The sequence below is a fragment of the Cupressus sempervirens genome, chromosome 5 (assembly GCF_028749045.1).
Source record: "Cupressus sempervirens isolate cs-2001-9-10 chromosome 5, ASM2874904v1, whole genome shotgun sequence".
Taxonomy (NCBI): domain Eukaryota; kingdom Viridiplantae; phylum Streptophyta; class Pinopsida; order Cupressales; family Cupressaceae; genus Cupressus; species Cupressus sempervirens.
In genome coordinates, this window is record NC_143122.1 from 99,164,978 (window position 1) to 99,182,726 (window position 17,749).

General features: G+C 35.3%; 1 protein-coding gene across 3 annotated transcripts in view; it reads left to right on the top strand.

Annotated features, from left to right (window-relative positions):
• The window catches only part of USP (UDP-sugar pyrophosphorylase), a 132,135-nt gene extending 116,574 nt beyond the window's left edge, over window positions 1–15,561 (top strand). For all 3 annotated transcript variants that reach the window (XM_089828790.1, XM_089828789.1, XM_089828788.1), the window contains exons 18-19: window positions 14,741–14,980; window positions 15,143–15,561. In XM_089828790.1, coding sequence (XP_089684916.1) covers window positions 14,741–14,980; window positions 15,143–15,322 — 420 coding nt within the window. In that variant the 3' untranslated portion in view covers window positions 15,323–15,561. The remainder of the gene's footprint in view (window positions 1–14,740; window positions 14,981–15,142) is intronic.
• The last annotated feature ends 2,188 nt before the right edge of the window (window positions 15,562–17,749 follow it).

A 17,749-nucleotide genomic window follows, 5' to 3' on the forward strand; every position in this document is an offset into this window, starting at 1 on the left:
GTTGTAGACACCATGTGCTTAATTAGAGTATGAACAACTATGTTGTCTAAATGACAACTCAGTTGATTATGCAAACTCCTATGTTGTAGCCAAAATATATGAATACACATACTCTTAGGTGTCTAATTTGATAAATAATAAAATAATGCATTAACCTAAGTGAACTTAAGTAAAGTGTAATAATAATTAATTATTTACACTAACATGAACTTAAGTAAAGTGTAATAATAATTAATTATTTACACTAACATGTTAGTGTAAATAATTAATTATTATTACACTTTACTTAAGTTCACTTAGGTTAATGCATTATTTTATTATTTATCAGATTAGACACCTAGGAGTATGCATACTCATATTAGTTGTCTTGTTGACAACACAAAAGTTAGCAATTCTAATTTAGCACATGGTGTCTACAACACAGGAGTTTGCATATTCAATTGAGTTGTCATGTAGACAACATAGTTGTTCGCACTCTAAATAAGCACATGGTGTCTACAACATTTTTTTACGTGACACACCGATGTAAGCTTATCCTCTCATCATCGCACTAACTTCTGTGCTCAATGGAGAATAATCCACTCTTGGTGGACATGTGCTTAGTTGTGAGGCTTATCACTTTGCTAACTCTTAGTCATTCTAGAGGCCTTTATATTTAGGCACTCTTAGTGTGTATGTACATCAAATCAATTTCATATTGTTATTCTGATCATACTTTATTGGTCCATATTGTGTTAGTGCTTGAGCTTCTTGCTCTTGGTGTGATTTTGCCCTAAAACAAATTCTTACATAGTATTAGAGTTGAGGGAGCTTTTCTTCATATAGCCATTGGCGACCATTTTTGCTTCATGTCTCAGAGGGCCACGATTTAGGTCCAGAGTATCTGTAGCTATTGAGAGTGTCTGGAGCCAAAGTAGACCTCACCATTGCGTCTAGAGCATCGATTCAGTGAATTTTGACTCTAAATTTGCCTACCCTAGGCCATAGTCAAATTTGAGAGAATTTTTTTTTGCAAACCGGAACCTAAAGGCCCAATTTACGAAATTAGTATGATCTCCTTAGATCTATGCAATTAATTTTTCAGATCTGAATATTTTTGTGTCTCTGCATTTTTTCTTTTTGGATTTGCATTTTATTTTCAAAATTCTACGAAAAATTGACCTTTTAGGCCAGAAGGAGAGTTTTTTTTGCAGGACAAGATTGGAGCTTGCTGGTGCAAATCAAATATTGGCATCATATTCAAAAGGTCAAAAAGCCCCCAAATCGACTTTTGTTTCATCAAACAGACATCTGAGGTGAAATCTAGAGTCAATTGATTTTAGGAGGTGCGATGGAGGCGATTTAGGAAAAATAATTGCAGAGGTGATTTTCAAACAGAGATATCTCCCTCATACGGACTCCTTTTTCCGAGTAATTTTTTTTGTTTTGGTGTAGAATTTCATGATCTACACATCGGTGTAGGATGTTTGAGATCTCTGTTTTTAAATTTTTCTACAAATCGCAAATCCCAATTTTTGCAACTTCAAAGGCTTAGTTCGGGCTCATCTCGACACATTTTCAGGTTCTATTTTTTTTGAAAGTACTTAATTTTTTGTCTACTTTTCAGATTTGCAATTAGATTATAAGCTTGTGTGGACCAAAATACGACTTTCAGAAATAGGTCCTTTTTTGCATTGTATTACTTTAATAAAACTTCAAAATTGTTGTACATCTGAGCTACATTGCTAAGTACCAGATTTGAACTCTAGAAGGAGGTTGTAAATAGAAAAATCAAAAGTCCACTATTGTCCTTTTTGACAAGTGGCCTATTGTAAGCGCACTACATATAAAGTGCCAAAAACATCATTTTCGGGAGGGTTCTTTGATTGAGTGAATAAGGGGGGTGTGTTTTGTGTTCTTGTGTCTCTCTTTCTCTCTTTTGCTTTCTTTAATTCTTTGCATCATGGGTTCACCTAAAACTCCACTTTTATCTTCACACAATTATACTCCATGGAAAGATATTGTATGGAGTAGACTAATGGAAAAAGGTTTAAATCTATATGGTACAATTGTAAAACCCACTAATGCCATTGCACAAATTGATTGGCAAGTTAAAGACAACCAAGTTTTAGGAATTATTAGCAGTTGTGTTCATAGAGATCTCTTCTTTCACATTTCCAACTTTAAGGATACCAAGGGTGCTTGGGAGAAACTTGAAGGTTTGTATGGTAAGGTGGATGAGGAAAAGAGATTCCAAATTGAGGATGATCTACTTCTATTGGATCCTAAGAATATTGACACAATTCAAGACTATGTCAACAAAGCCAATGAATTGAGAGCACTACTTAAGGATGTGGTAATCACATGAAGGATGATAGATTGATTCATCACATCTTGAAGAGGCTACCTTCAGAGTATGCATCTTTTGTTTCGAGTTACAATACTCACAGGTTGACCATGGGAAGTGCCTTCACTAAGCCTTCATTTGATGCATTTGTAGAAATGTTGATATTGGAACAATCCAAGTTGATAGATATGAGAATTCTCAAGTCATCCAAGTCTACGACATTGGTGGCTAGTAATGAGAACCAATCAAATCAAGGCGGAAAATGTTTTATCAACAGTAAGAAAAAGCAGTGGAAGCCAAAATCACAATCAGACACACAACAATCTTCCTCCTCACAACAAGGCAATTCTTCTTCCAACAAGAAGGGAAACAACAAGGATAAACTACTTTGTGCATATTGCAAGAAACCAAATCATGATGAGCATCATTGCATGACTGAGAGAATAGATGAGTTGAAAAACTTACTTAGGAAGAATAAAATCAATTTGCCAAATGCTTCCAAGGATTCAAATCCATCCATTTCACAGGGAAAAAGACAAGTATTTATGGCAAGTTCAAGTTCTTTAGGGGAATGGATTCTTGACTCGGGTGCCTCACATCATGTGGGTTCTTCAAAAGGATACTTTTCTTCATTGAAGCAGTCTAAGGTACCTCACATCTTTGTAGGGAATGATACACAAGTGGAAGTTGAAGGGAAAGGACAAGTTGAGATGGAAAATGGAGAGTTCAAAGATGTTCTTTATGTTCCTAACCTTAGCACTAATCTCCTTTCAATTTCCCAAATCACTTACTATGGAGGTGGCAATAAAGTTGAGTTCCTTCCTGGTTCAATAATGGAGCGAAATATTAAGGATGATTCATTGGTTGCAGTGGGTAAAGTTATTCATGAAACAAGGCTTTATTCTTTCTCCCACTTGTGCCTAAGTCTCCTTCACATGCCTTGTTGACACATTCACAATCACAAAGTAAATTATGGCATGAGCAGTATGGACATCTTGCCTTTCGCTATCTTCATCAACTTAGCTCAAAAAATGTGGTCAAAGGTTTACTTACAATCAACTTTTCTAAGGGTGAATGTTAACTTGTTCAATGGATATGCATCTAGAAGAGAAGTTTCAGAAAGGGAAGTCTTGGAGAGCATCAGTTGTTCTTGAGTTGGTTCATACAGTTCTAGCAGGCCCTTTTTTAGTGATATCAGTTAGCAAGGGTTGCTATCTCCTCACTTTCATTGATGACTTTTCACGCTACACATGGGTCTACTTTTTGATCATAAGAATGAAGTGTTTGATAAGTTTCTAGCCTTCAAGAGTTATGTTGAGAAGCAATCAAGTAAAGCCATCAAGGTTCTTCGTATGGATAATGAAAGTAGATATGTGAACTCAAGACTTAGAGACTTTTGTGAACTTTAGGGTATTGATCTTCAGAATCCTATAGCATTTAGTGCACAAAAGACAAATGTTGCAACAATGAGGATTAGAACTCTTAAGTCAATGGAAAGTTGCATGATTCAAGCTAAGTTGAAACTATAACTAGTGCCAATTACATCCTTAATAGGTCTCCTCATAATGTGTTAGATGGAATGACTCCTTTTGAGGCATGGTGCAGAAGAGAACCAGTTGTGAAACACTTAAGAATTTTTGGTTGTCTAGCATGGGCACACATGTCTTCAAGGGAATACAAGGCACCACTACCAAGGCCTTGCACTTTCATTGGATATGCAGAAAGTGTTAAGGCATATAGACTTATGGATCCTGAGACTCATGAGATATTCATAGAGAGGAATGTTCACTTTGAGAAAAGTTCATGTAGCTTATCCTCTAATGCTCTCCATACTTCATACATTGTGGAAACTGATAGTGACAACAGTGATAGTGATTCAATAGGTTCAAATGTGGGGGATCCTTTTGACAGACAAAGAACAATGCCAAAGCATTAGCAAATTCCACATGCATACATTGCTATAGTGATAGGTCCATGTAATTCAATATAGTTGGGTACACCTTGTCTTCCAGTTCTAGAATTAGGGGATGACTACATAATAGACATTTCAGGTTTTTTTGTGGAGTCCTACATAGAAGATTCGGGAAACATCATTGATGATATACATCTTCTCTTTGATGAAGAAGATCCTTCTTCAATTGTTGCAAGGGAACACTTTGACCCTCTTGTCCATTCTCTACATGATCAGTCTTACAAGGTTGATATGATTGTGGATCCTTATGTACAGTAGTTGCAGTAGGTCTCTTGATCATTCGAGGAGACAGTTGGTTCTTTTGGTTATGTTCTACATCCATCCTTGCTAGATCTGAACTTGTTCTTTTTAGCAGTGTTGGAAGGAGTGACCATTAGTATCAACGCAAGGACAGTTGTGCAGTTTTCAGAGACACCATTCATCTTCAGGATTTTTTTTACACATTGGGGAAGCATCTCATATGTACCTATGATATTGTTTCTTCCTAAAGGGAGGAACATTATTCAGCAATCATGGATCAGCTTCTACATTTATATTGGAGCAGCTATCATTGATTGTCATTCTACATTTTGGGGGGGGGGACTACCTTGTCTACTTTCTTCTTCGTCTCTCTTATGGAGGGGACATTTTCCTCTTATGGGGTTTTGTCCTTCTCATACTTCTCTATTGTATATACATGATGTATGTTGTAATTGGGGGGGGGGGGGGGGGCGGGGGTCTTAATTACTCCATCCATCCATGCATCTTGTTTTTTCATCTCTCTTTTTTGGGGGAGGGTTTTTCCCATGAGATTTTCCCTCATTCTCCGTTTTCAGAGAGATTGCATTTCATTTGTACATGGGTACCTAACATGGCCTAGTAGCCGGAACCCATCGTGCTTCTTCTATCTCTTTTTGGAGTAGGGTTTTTCCCACGTGATTTTCTTTGTTTCTTTGTTTTGTAGAGATTCGGTTGTGATTGGGTACTTCATTAGGCCTTGTGGATGGGACCCAAGTTTTCTTTAAGCATTGTAGTTTTCTTTCTTTTTTCTGCATTGTTGCTCATCCTAAGGGGGGGTGTTAGAGTAAAGGGTTTGGAAAGGATGGCTAGTTCTATCAGTGGTCATTCCAGATTTGTTAAATCTATCAGATTTTGTCGTTTCTTGCATTAGCGACACTCCTCCATGAGTTCATAGGGATAGTTCAGGGCTCTTGTCCATTCATAGTCTTATCCTTCTATGACTGATTTCTTTTGAGATATGACTCCCATAATAACACCCCATTTTCTGTCAAAATACACTCAGAAAATTCACAGTTTAACAAACAAGGGCATCAAATTTTTTAGACACCATAACCATTCCATTCCAAACTGATATTAATGGAACCACATATCATGCAATGCAAAAAAATGTTAAATAAAAATGGGTAGACACATAGAGATGTCACTCAATTAATTCTCCATGTCCATTTGGCTCTCTTGCAACAAAAGAAATAATACAACATTAGAAGAAAACATAAAATTATTAATGATCCCCCAATGGCCAACAAAGACCATTGGAGGATCTTCAGAAACCCTTCATGAAGACCACTCTCACAACAACCGAGAGTTCTGGCCTGCTAAAGAGGAAATGAAAAAGAATCTAAGCTATAGAGACTTGGAACTCAATGAATCTCAAATGAAATTCAAAGCATAATAGAAAACATGCACACAAAACCCTACATAAAAACAACCAAGAAATGTTGTATGAATAGCAAAAATTCTAGAAGCTGTAGAAAAAACCAAGAAAATTTAGATCTATTGTCTTCTCCAACTATTTCAAAGATATTCAAATCCCTTTGTTTTTTTTTTGAAGAATCATAGTTCTGTAACTTCCAAGAAGCCATCAAATTCCTGCCTACAATTACATTTGAATACCAAATGTTTCTAAATATTGCTCATGTTGTTTTGGCATCTTTTCCCTACCTAATAATTAATTAGAAACTTTTAGATATTTTCATACACACTTTGGGAAAATAAAATTTAAATTAAAACACTCAAAGTATAAAAATAACTAATTCCTAAGTCCTAAGTGGCTAATGTCTGGTTGGCTTATATGGGATATCACCATAGCATTGCCACCACATAGAAAATGGACTTTTATTGAAAAGTTTGAAACTCATTCACACACAAATTTAAACTTAAAATTTAAAACTATTTAATCAGCTGTTGGTAAACAGATTCGTCTTCACACAAAAAGCTTGCAAGATGACTCAAATACGCCCCAAACCTGAAGACAAAATAGAACCAACAGTTGGATTGCGTTGCAATGGAATTATGCAAGCGTCCTTTGAATTTTGCAAGGTACAGCTCCCCAATTGAATATACAATGAATGAAATTAAAAGATGCTTTTAACTAGAAAGTGAAGGCTTCCCTCACTATTCTTAGATAGGGGGACAATCAAATAAATTACAACAAAGTAAATCAACTGTTTGGTAAACAAAGGGAATTCACAGCTTTCCTATCGATCACCATTCAAAAGAGCTATGAGATAGGTAGATTATCTAATATATGCATAATACAAGCATCCAACATCAGAAATTGACCCAAAAATTCAATGTCAATTCAATCCTAAACTGACAGAAAATAATCCCAAGCATACAATCTTCGTATGTATGTATGTATGTATGTATGTATGTATGTATATATATATATATGTAAAAGATCTTTTTCATCCAAAAACAATCCTGCTCCTGTATAATATTGGAAAGTGAAAACATTTGCATAGAAACTAAAACTAAATTAAAGTTAACAGTATGATCTCCATCAAAAACTGCCAATCCTATACATTCTACATTCCCCTCATGTGCATCACACCGTTTGCTTCATTCAGAAAAAGAAGAATCCCCCTTTCATTAGCTTCTGCACATCATATAAGATTTCAAAACCGTTAAACGGTTATGGCAACCGATGTTAAGGAATGAGAAACTGAAATATCTCCTTGCCCATACTTTTCCAACATTATAAACTTTATTAATTGTTTATAAAATTGTGAATGCGAGATCTCTATAATACATATATGTTGACAGGTGGCATCTTCAGATGTTTTATTTGTGTGATGACTCGGGTTCCTTCTTTGACAACAGTGCAACTTTTATCCAGCTGCATTCCATCAAACGATTAGTATGCATCTTCATTTTCTGTATTACCATTTGAATGTGGCTAAACCCGACCAATCTTTGTTCAATCTTCATTGTCCTCTTGTCTACATGTATTCTTTGCATCACACTTGAACACCATCATCTTTGTTTAGGAATGTGCAATATATATGAAAAGAAAGCATTCAAAAAATGATTAACAGTCACTTTCTATATTGTGGCCTTGACACATCTATCATACTATGAATGTATATGTTCAAGCCTGGGCGTGGAACAAAGCATAGACTCCATATGTGCGCAATTCAATAAACTCCATTTTTAATGGCGTGTGGTAATTAAGTATGAACATGATCTGACTTGGAGTTACCTAGCATTACTGACGTGGCATTCTGACAAACATCAAACACATCAACTGCATACATCAACAATTATCAAGTATACTTGGGCTCTCTTTTGGAGACATTCTGACAAATTGATTACATGCTTTCTCTGACACAAGCTTTTATCTGTCATGAACATGTTGAGATTTTGCCGAATAGTTGGCATGCATTTACATGTTCACCATGGTCGAGGAAATAGGAGGAACCACTCATTCTCGGGTAATACTTGACACTCGTATTGAAGTCTCAATCCCATACTGAATATGTCACGGGTTAGTCTTATACGGTGGGCAATGGCTTTGAGGATGCAAATCCTCTTCAACTTCGACTCCCAATCACAATGCAGGCACCTACAGTCCATCAAGCAGTTTGCAAATGCATCCCAAGTATAAAAAGACTCGATTTGTTTGAGTGTAGGGGCGCCTCTTGTGTTAATGGGTTTTGAGGTTCCAACTAAGAAAGAGTGCCTTTCGGCAATGAGGGCGTCGCCAAAACTTGTGGATTGGAGATTTCCGAAACGCAATATGTCTGTATATCTGAATTCATTTAGTTTGTGAACCAACATGGGTTCCTATTAACGTTTGTGGGCTTAAACATAGGATGGTGTTGAGTTTCATGCATTCGATTTGGAGGTGAAGACTTATCAATATCCTCACCATACCGGCGGTGGCTCCCATGCTTCACCATTATTATGAAAACCACTTCAACCTGCGATTCCCATATCCGTGCCACTTGATTCCAACAAGTGTTTCAAATGTAATTAGTGATATTCGTGCGCTATTAGCAATGGATCTGATGAAACTGTCATCTCAAATTGAACTAAAAGGTCATCAAACTGTGAGCCTAAGCTCATTAGCCACATCCATCATTACTATTCTTTTGTTGCTGCAAACTCTATTCACTTTGTTAGGAGACAATGCTTTAGGTCATCAATCATTGTTTTTGCAATTGGAGATTTAGAAATGCTTCAATGTTGTGAAATATAGGTACACTAAGTGTCACACGAGGCTCAATATTTCTTATTGAGGGATTCAATGATTTCATTATAATGACCATGGGATTTCATAGCTGCACAATCAAAGTGTTTCATGGAATTCATTCAAACAGGGATCCACTGTTGTCGGGATTTTTTCTAATCATTTGTATATGTGATTTGTACCTCCATTGAGCAAGGGGAATTCTGACCACCTATCAACCATTTCACTCGGGTCCCCCTCTTTGAAATATATCTATGCTCCACGGGGACGCGTCCCCTGCCTCTGTACCCTAGTACCCGTACCGGGTACGAAACGGGGACGCGGGTACGGATTTTGGCCGTACCCTGTGACGTCCCTTTTTTGAAAAATTCAGAAACGTCCCCGAAACGGCCAATTTTTTTGGGCAGGAAACTTGGGGACGGCCAGCAGTATCGGGGACAGTTTTGCCGTCCCCTATCCGTCCCCGAAACTGCTGGCCGTCCCCTTTTTTCCAGTCAATCTGGTAAAGGCAAAGCATCCCCAAAAAAATATTTTTTCCTAATTTTTGTTGTTCGTGTGGCCCCTAGTCATCTTAAAGACACAATAACAATATGCAACCCATATTTGGTCCATTAAAACACTAACTCTTCTACTCATTTTTCGATTTAACATACTTGCTAAGAGGAAGGAAGAAAACATAAGAGCAGTAGCAGCAATGAGCAAAGATTGTGTTTAGTGAGGCAAGACTGCGTTCGGTATTTACTATTTACTAACTATTTTAGTTGGACTTTTCTTTATTTCATTCTGATTTCAGCATGATACTTGAAGCCTTCAGGCATTTTAATTTTTGCTATATATGTATGTGATATTGTTATAATGGAAGCGCTTAGTATTTGCCATTTGATAATATTCCATGTATTTATCTTCTAAAATGTCTATGGTGAATGGTTTATCAATGTTATGATATACATATTTGAATTTTGTCTCTATATTAAAAAAAATCCACTATGTTTTTAATCGCCGTCCCCTAAATTTTGGCTTCGACCCGTACCCGTACCGGAAACACGTCCCCGTCCCCTAAAACGTCCCCGTCCCGGAAACTCCGTGGAACATAGAAATATATCATATCCTTCGATATTTAGAGAAGAATGATATCTGAGACAATTAATATTTGTAAAAGATGTTAGTCCCAAGAATGCTTTCCATTATAAAAACATAATGGGTCTCTTATTTTGGATATGTTTTTGTGATCGATCTAAAACATAGGTCACCCATGTTTGGGGCCCTGATTTCATGAATCTTCAACTTTGAGCTATACCATTTTGAACATTAAAGTTGAGCTCTTGGTAGGCCCCTCGATGAACTCGGATTCTGAACCAAAACTTGTTTCATCTTTTTGAGCTACATACCACCCAAATCTGCATTCTTCTGAAACAATGAATCTACATATGAATCTGCATTTTGAATCTCTGAATTCAAATTGCAGAACTGTGCCAAACCTTGAACTCTGAACATGAACTCAAAATCTGAACCTCGAACCATGTGAACCTGTTTGAAATACAGATTGAACTTTTGAACTTCTAAACCAGTTCAAATGGTACAAAGTAGTTCGGAACCAGTTCATACTAGTTCACGACTGTTACAAAACTGGTGAGCTGATCCGAGCTTTAGTCTAAACCTGGGTCTCTCAAAGATATAATTTTACAAAGCATTTTCAATATAAACTAGAGGAGAATTCAAGAGAAACAAGGAAAAGGCCATCAAGAGGATGGGGTTTTCAAGTTTAAAGTTGGGGGTCAAAATGCTAACTAACATCAGCCTAATAATTACTATGTGCTACTGCACCATACTCTCTAATAGTTTTGATCTCAACTCCACTTGAGATGAGCTGCTCCAATGAAGCACCATGCTTCTTTACTGATTTTCATCTTTACAAATGCCTCTGATGCTGGCTTATCTTTCCATTTGATCAAATACTGGGTATATTGTCTCGCCATCTTTTTTATTTTGGTATCCAAGATGCACTCAATTTGAGGTCATTTTGGTTTGGGCAAGTCATGCAAGTCTGTGGCTACTTATTTTTCCTGTAAGGACTGAATGGAGGTTGCTGTCGATTTGTAAGGAGTAAGATCACATACGTCAAAAACTGGAGAGATACCAAAATTTGAAGGTAGTTATATCTTGTATGCATTCTGCCCATACTTAGCCAATACATGGCAAGGCCCTACCTTCTTTCTTATAAGTTTGGTGTGTTTGGACTGAGGTAATCTTTCCTTTCTCAAGTAAAGCCATACTAAATCACCAACCTTGAATTGTAACTCTCTTCTTTTCTGATCAGCAAGTTGTTTGTATTTCTGATTTGCTTTCTCTAGCTGCTTTTTGACTTGGTCCTGTACTTCTTTGATAGCTTCAGCAAAACTCTCTCCATCAGCACTAAATTGGGGCTGAATTCGGAAGTTCTCTAAGTTCAAGAACTCCCCTGGGATTAATACCATATACAATCTGAAATGGAGACTTTCTTGTGTGCCTATTAACTGTGTCATTGTACGAAAAATTAGCTTGTGCTAGTATGCTGTCCCACTTCTCTCCATGTTTCTTTGTAAGATATCTTCACAAGTTGCCAAGGGACCTATCGACAATGTCTGTTTGATCATCTGTTTGAGGACGGTATGTAGACGAAAAAGATAAATTTGGATCGAGTTTGCTCCATAAAGTTCTCCAAAAGTAGCCTGCGAACTTGACATCTCTATCAGAAACAATGCTCAAAGGTAATTCATGTATTCCAACTATTTCTTTGAGAAACAAATCTGCAATATGAGAGGCATCATTTGTATATTTACTTGGCAAGAAATGTGCCATACACAGAAAGCTCAAGTTGAATCAGCTAGGGCATCAAATTTCTCACACACCATAACCATTCCATTCCAAATTGTTATTAATGGCACCACATATCATGAAATGTAGAAAATTGTTAAATAAAAATGGGTAGACATATAGAGATGTCACCCGTTTAATTCTGCATGTCCATTTGGTTCTCCTGCAACAAAAGAAATAATACAGTACTAGAAGAAAACTTAAAATTATTAAAGATCCTCCAATGGCCGACAGAGACCATGGGAGGATCTTCAAAAACCCTCCATGAAGACCACTCTCACAACAACTGAGAGTTCTGGACTGCTAAAGGTGAAATAAAAATGAATCTAAGCTACAAAGATTTGGAACTCAATGAATCTCAAATGAAATTCAAAGCATAATAGAAAACATGCATGCAAAACCCTACACAAAAACAACCAAGAAATGCTATATGAATACTGAAAACTCAAGAAGTTGCAGAAAAAACCAAGAAAACATAGATCTATTCTCTTCTTCAATTGTTCCCAAGATGAATCCCTTCTTGTTTTTTGAATAATCATAGTTCTGTAACTTCCAAGAAGCCATCAAATTCCTTCCTGCAGTTACATTCGAATACCAGTTGTTTCTAAAGATTGCTCATGTTATTTTGACATCTTTTCCCTACCTTATAATTAATTAGAAACTTTTAGATTTTTTTCGCACACACACTTTGGGAAAATAAAACTCAAATTATAACATGCAAATCATAAAAAAAATAAAGCCCAAGTCCTAAGTGGCTAATGTCTGGTTGGCTTATATGGGATGTCACCATTGTAGTGCCATCACTTAGAAAATGGACTTCTATTGAAAACTTTGAAACTCTCACACACAAATTTAAACTTAAAATTTAAAACTATTTAATCTGCTTGATAATTACTTTGTGCTCCTGCACCATACTCCCCAATTGGTATGATCTCAAGTCCACTTGAGATGAGCTCGAATGAAGCACCATACTTCTTAATCTGTTTTTCATCCATCCAAATGTCCTCTGATGTTGGCTTATCTTTCCACTTGATCAAATACTGGTATACAGTCTGCTCGTTTTTTATTTTGGTATCCAAGATGTGCTTAATTTGAGGTAATTTTGGTTTGGGCAAGTCATAGAAGTCTCTTGCTAGTTTTTTCTGCAAGGACTGATCTAAGGTTGTTGCTCCTTTTTAAGGAGTAAGATCACATGCGTGAAAAATTGGAGAGATACCAAAATCTGAAGGTAGTTTTATCTTGTATGCATTCTGCCTATACTTAGCCAATACTTGGGAAGGTCCTACCTTCTTTGGTAATAGCTTGGTGTGTTTGGACTGAGGTAATCTTTCCTTTCTCAATTAAGCCCACACTAAATCACCAACCTTGAATTGTAACTCTCTTCTTTTCTGATCAGCAAGTTGTTTGTATTTCTGATTTGCTTTCCCTAGCAGCTTCTTGACTTGGTCTTGTACCACTTTGATAGCTTCAGCAGAACTCTCTCCATCAGCACTAATTGGGGCTGAAATCGGAAGCTCTCCAAATTCAAGAACTCCCTTGGGATGTATACTATATACAATCTGAAATGGAGACTTTCTTGTGCTCCTATTAACTGTCATTGTAAGAAAACTCAGCTTGTGCTAGTATGCTGTCCCACTTCTCTCCATGTTGCTTTGTAAGACATCTCAACAAGTTGCCAAGGGACCTAATGACAACCTCTGTTTGACCATGTTTGAGGATAGTATGCAGATGAAAAAGATAAATTCGTACTGAGTTTCCTCCATAAAGTTCTCCAAAAGTGGCCTACGAACTTGACATCTCTATCAGAAATAATGCTCAAAGGTAACCCATGTATTCTAACTATTTCTTTGAGAAACAAATCTGCAACGTATCATTTATAGATTTGCTGATTCATCAAATTTGTCACACACGCCATAACCATTCCATTTCAAATTGATATTAATGGAACTACATTTCATGAAATGCAGAAAATTGTTAAATAAAAATGGTTAGACACATGGAGATGTCACCCAATTAATTTTGCATGTCCGTTTGGTTCTCCTGCAACAAGACAAATAATACATCACTATAAGAAAACATAAAATTATTAATGATCTTCCATTGGCCGACAGAGACCATTGGAGGATCTTCAAAAATCCTTCATGAAGACCATTCTCACAACAACTGAGAGTTCCAACTTGCTAAAGATGATATGAAAATATATCTAAGCTACAGAGATTTGGAACTCAAATGAATCTCAAATGAAATTCAATGCATAACATAAAACATGTACGCAAAACCCTACACAAAAACCACCAAGAAATGTTGTATGAATACTGAAAACTCAAGAAGTTGCAGAAAAGACCAAGAAAACTTAGATCTATTCTCTTCTCCAACTGTTTCCAAGAAGAATACCTTTTTTTTTGAAGAATCATAGTTTTTTTTTTGAAGAATCATTGTTTTGTAACTCCGAAGAGCCCATCAAATTCCTTCCTATAGTCACATTCGAATACCAGCTGTTTCTAAAGATTGCTCGTGTTATTTTGATATATTTTCCCTACCTAATAATTAATTAGAAACTTTTAGATTTTGTTTGTAGACACACTTTTGGAAAATAAGACTCAAATTAAAACGCTCAAAGCATAAAAAAACTAAAGCCTAGTCCTAAGTGGCTAATGTCTGGTTGGCTTATATGGGATGTCACTATGGCATTGCCACCACATAGAAAATGGACTTTTATTGAAAACTTTCAAATTTACACAATTTTTAAATTAGAATTCAAAACTATTTAATGTGCCTGATTATTACTTTGTGCCCCTGCACCATATAGGTAATGAACTCTCCATTTCTTTAATGAGTTTAAATCTTTAATTTGAACTTTGAAAGCTTTAGGTGTTAATTTATTTCATCTGGCTTATGTAACTCTGATTTAATGGTAATAATTCATTTTAATGTTTTGATCTTCCTGAAGATCGTTGACATCAATGACAATAATTTCATCATAAATAATTCTCAATAAAAATATATGGAAGTGGTTGACCAGACTCTTAAACTGAATGAACAGTTTTTGTCTCAAAGGTTGTTTAAATGGAGGATGCTATCTTATTTAACATTTGGACTTGGCATATATGAATTTCAGGCAGGTGTTAAAGTAGAAGACCCTGAGATTAGAGTTTTCAATGGGCAAGAAGTTGAAGTGTGGCCACGGATTGTATGGAGTCCAAGGTGGGCTACGACTTTTTCAGAAGTGAAGCAGAAACTGTCTGGCAATAGTCAAATTTCGCAGAAATCAACCTTTGTTATAAATGGTGATAATATCTACATTGAAAGCCTCCTCCTTGATGGAGCGCTGCTAGTATATAGTGTTGACAATTCTGAGGTAAGCATGTTACTTGATCATTTTGTCATATCATTTTATCATCCTCTTAAATACTAAAAAATAGTAAATTATCAGATGTTTTTTCAGGCAATGTTAATTTCGCCATGTCAAATACAGAAGATCGTCACAGAACACCTAATTTAAGTATGTATTCTGTTTCAGGTCAAGCTGTCAGCTCGTGTGAAGAATGATGGATGGATACTTGTACCTGTTAACTACAAAGATGATTCGTTGCCAGAGGAAATTCGGATCAGAGGCTTTGCTATCAAAAAGATTGACCAGACAATCTTGAAGTATGATCAATCTGGAAAATATTGTGTTGATTTTAGCAATATTAACTGAATTGGAGACGCTTATCATATCAGAAAAGTGTATTCTTCCAGTCAATTTATTATACAAACTGGTTCTCATTTTCAAATGTTCACTCCCATTTTTGGTCTGCATTAAGTCTGTCGACATCCCAAGCCACGGAATGTGTTCAGTGATATCCTTGAATTAAAATCCACGGTAAATGAGAATGATATTCGCCTATCTGAGTATTGCTTCAAAGAATACAATATTGATGTCATTGGTGGTCTTAATTTTCGTTTCCTCTGACTCCTGCTAGTTTATTTTTACATGTTGGACTATATACGAACATTTCATCATTAAATTAGAACAGCACCCTATCCAAAGTAAGGTCAAAATATTAGCTAATAGAGAGAAGATCTGAAACAATCAAATTTTAAGTGGCTGTGGCAGAACTGGTAAGGCGTTTAAGTTAAATATAATCCTTTTAGATCTTCAACAGCCAAAGGAGTGCTTAAATCGAGTAGGGTGAGCAGCCCGTCAAGATTGGTTGAACTATGTTCAACAAAAAATAGCTAATGATTTAGGGTCTTGAAGTTTCGTTTTGTAGATTTGTTTGTAGGAGTGCATACAACTCTTGGTTACATTTAGGCGATCTCTTGAGTTGAAACGCTAAGAAAATGAATATGCCAATTTGTCCACAGCAGCTTTGTAATTTGAAATGTGATATTATAATGTCTCTCTAAGTTTCGCTATCACAAATTCATTATGGGGTAGGTACATAAAAACTAGCATTTGCACCTTTGGAGGGTGCAAGGAGCGTGTCGATAGTTTTATATGTAAGATCTTATTGTTGATATAGAATGTATAATCAAAAATGTTATGTGTATAGTAAAATATTGGTAAGATAATATTCCTTAAAAAAATCTTTAAAAATAATAATTTTATTTTATAATGAAATCATCAAAATATCTTTATTAATATTGTTTTTAAGTATTTCATTTTTTTTCTTCCTATTTATAATTAGTTAATAATTTCTTTTTCTTTATTCATTTTTATTTGACATACAATTGGTGGTGCCCTATGTTATCCATTCTACTTCCCCTATGAGAATATTGTATAATTTGCTAGACATAATAGGCCAACGTAAAAAAATGAGATGTCGTTTAAATTTAATTTGAGCAACTTAATACTAGACAAAAAATACTCTAAATTCTACTTCCCGTAAACCTAATATTTACTTTGTAAACCTAATATTTACTTTGTTGATTAATTACATACTCTTAGAATTAAGTAATTTCATATAAGTTTTTATTACAATCTACTATTAGTTATCATAATTAACTAAATTAGATATTTTCACTTAATCAAATCTTCCTTTTCAAAACTATTTTTCTATTTTTCACTTATGAAAATAAAATGCAAATAAAATTTATATAAAAGCCAAGTAGAACACAAATACTATTGAAATTTCATTTTGAGATGCTTTCCCAAAACACCAAGCCGATCTACCTATTATTTGATTAATTTGGAACTATTAGGCCCGATGTCTATCCCATCAAACCATAGAAGCAAAAATAAATAGCTATTTATCATATAAAGGAAAAAACCATTATAGGTTGACAAAAGTCACATCTACCATAGAGAAACCTATAAATCATCACATAAAAGAATTATATCTTGCAAAGAAGTGTTATGTAAGAGCATAAAGGCAAGTCCTTTTCGAAACAATTTTTCAATTATGAAAATAAAATGCAAATAAAATTTATATAAGAGCTAAGTAGAACACATACTATTGAAATTTCATTTAGAGGCATTTGCCTAAAACACTCAGTTGATCTACCTATTATTTGATTAATTTGGGACTATTAGGTCCGATGTCTAATTCATCAAACCATAGGAGCAAAAACAAATAACTATTTATAATATAAAAGAAAAAACCATTATAGGCTGATAAAAATGACATCTACCATAGAGAAACCTATAAATCATCACATAAAAGAATTATATTATCTTGCAAGGAAGTGTTATGTAAGAGCATAAAGGCAAGCTATACACCATTTTAGAGCATTAAATAAAAAATGGACATGATAAAAATTGTTAGAGTAATTAGTTGTTTTTACTTATTAATTAAATCACTTTGATTTAATTAAATAAGTTGCCTATTACTCTAGTTTGCTTAAGTTATCTAGTAGGTGCATATAATTAATATTTTATTAATTATAATGTGCAACCTAGCTTTTTTAGGCTTTAGGTTACTCTTTTTTGGGTTTCGATCTCTTTTATAAGGATTGATCTTTTTGTAAATTATTGAATCTGTTGCATAATATTTTTCTTTGTCTAAGCTTTTCAGATCAAACTCTTGCCTCTTCTTGTGTTTTTCTTCTCCATGACAGGTTTTTTGCATGCAAGTTTTTTTGGGCTTCATGGATTTGTTATGCATTTTTGCTCAAATTCTACATGGTATCAGAGCCAGATCTG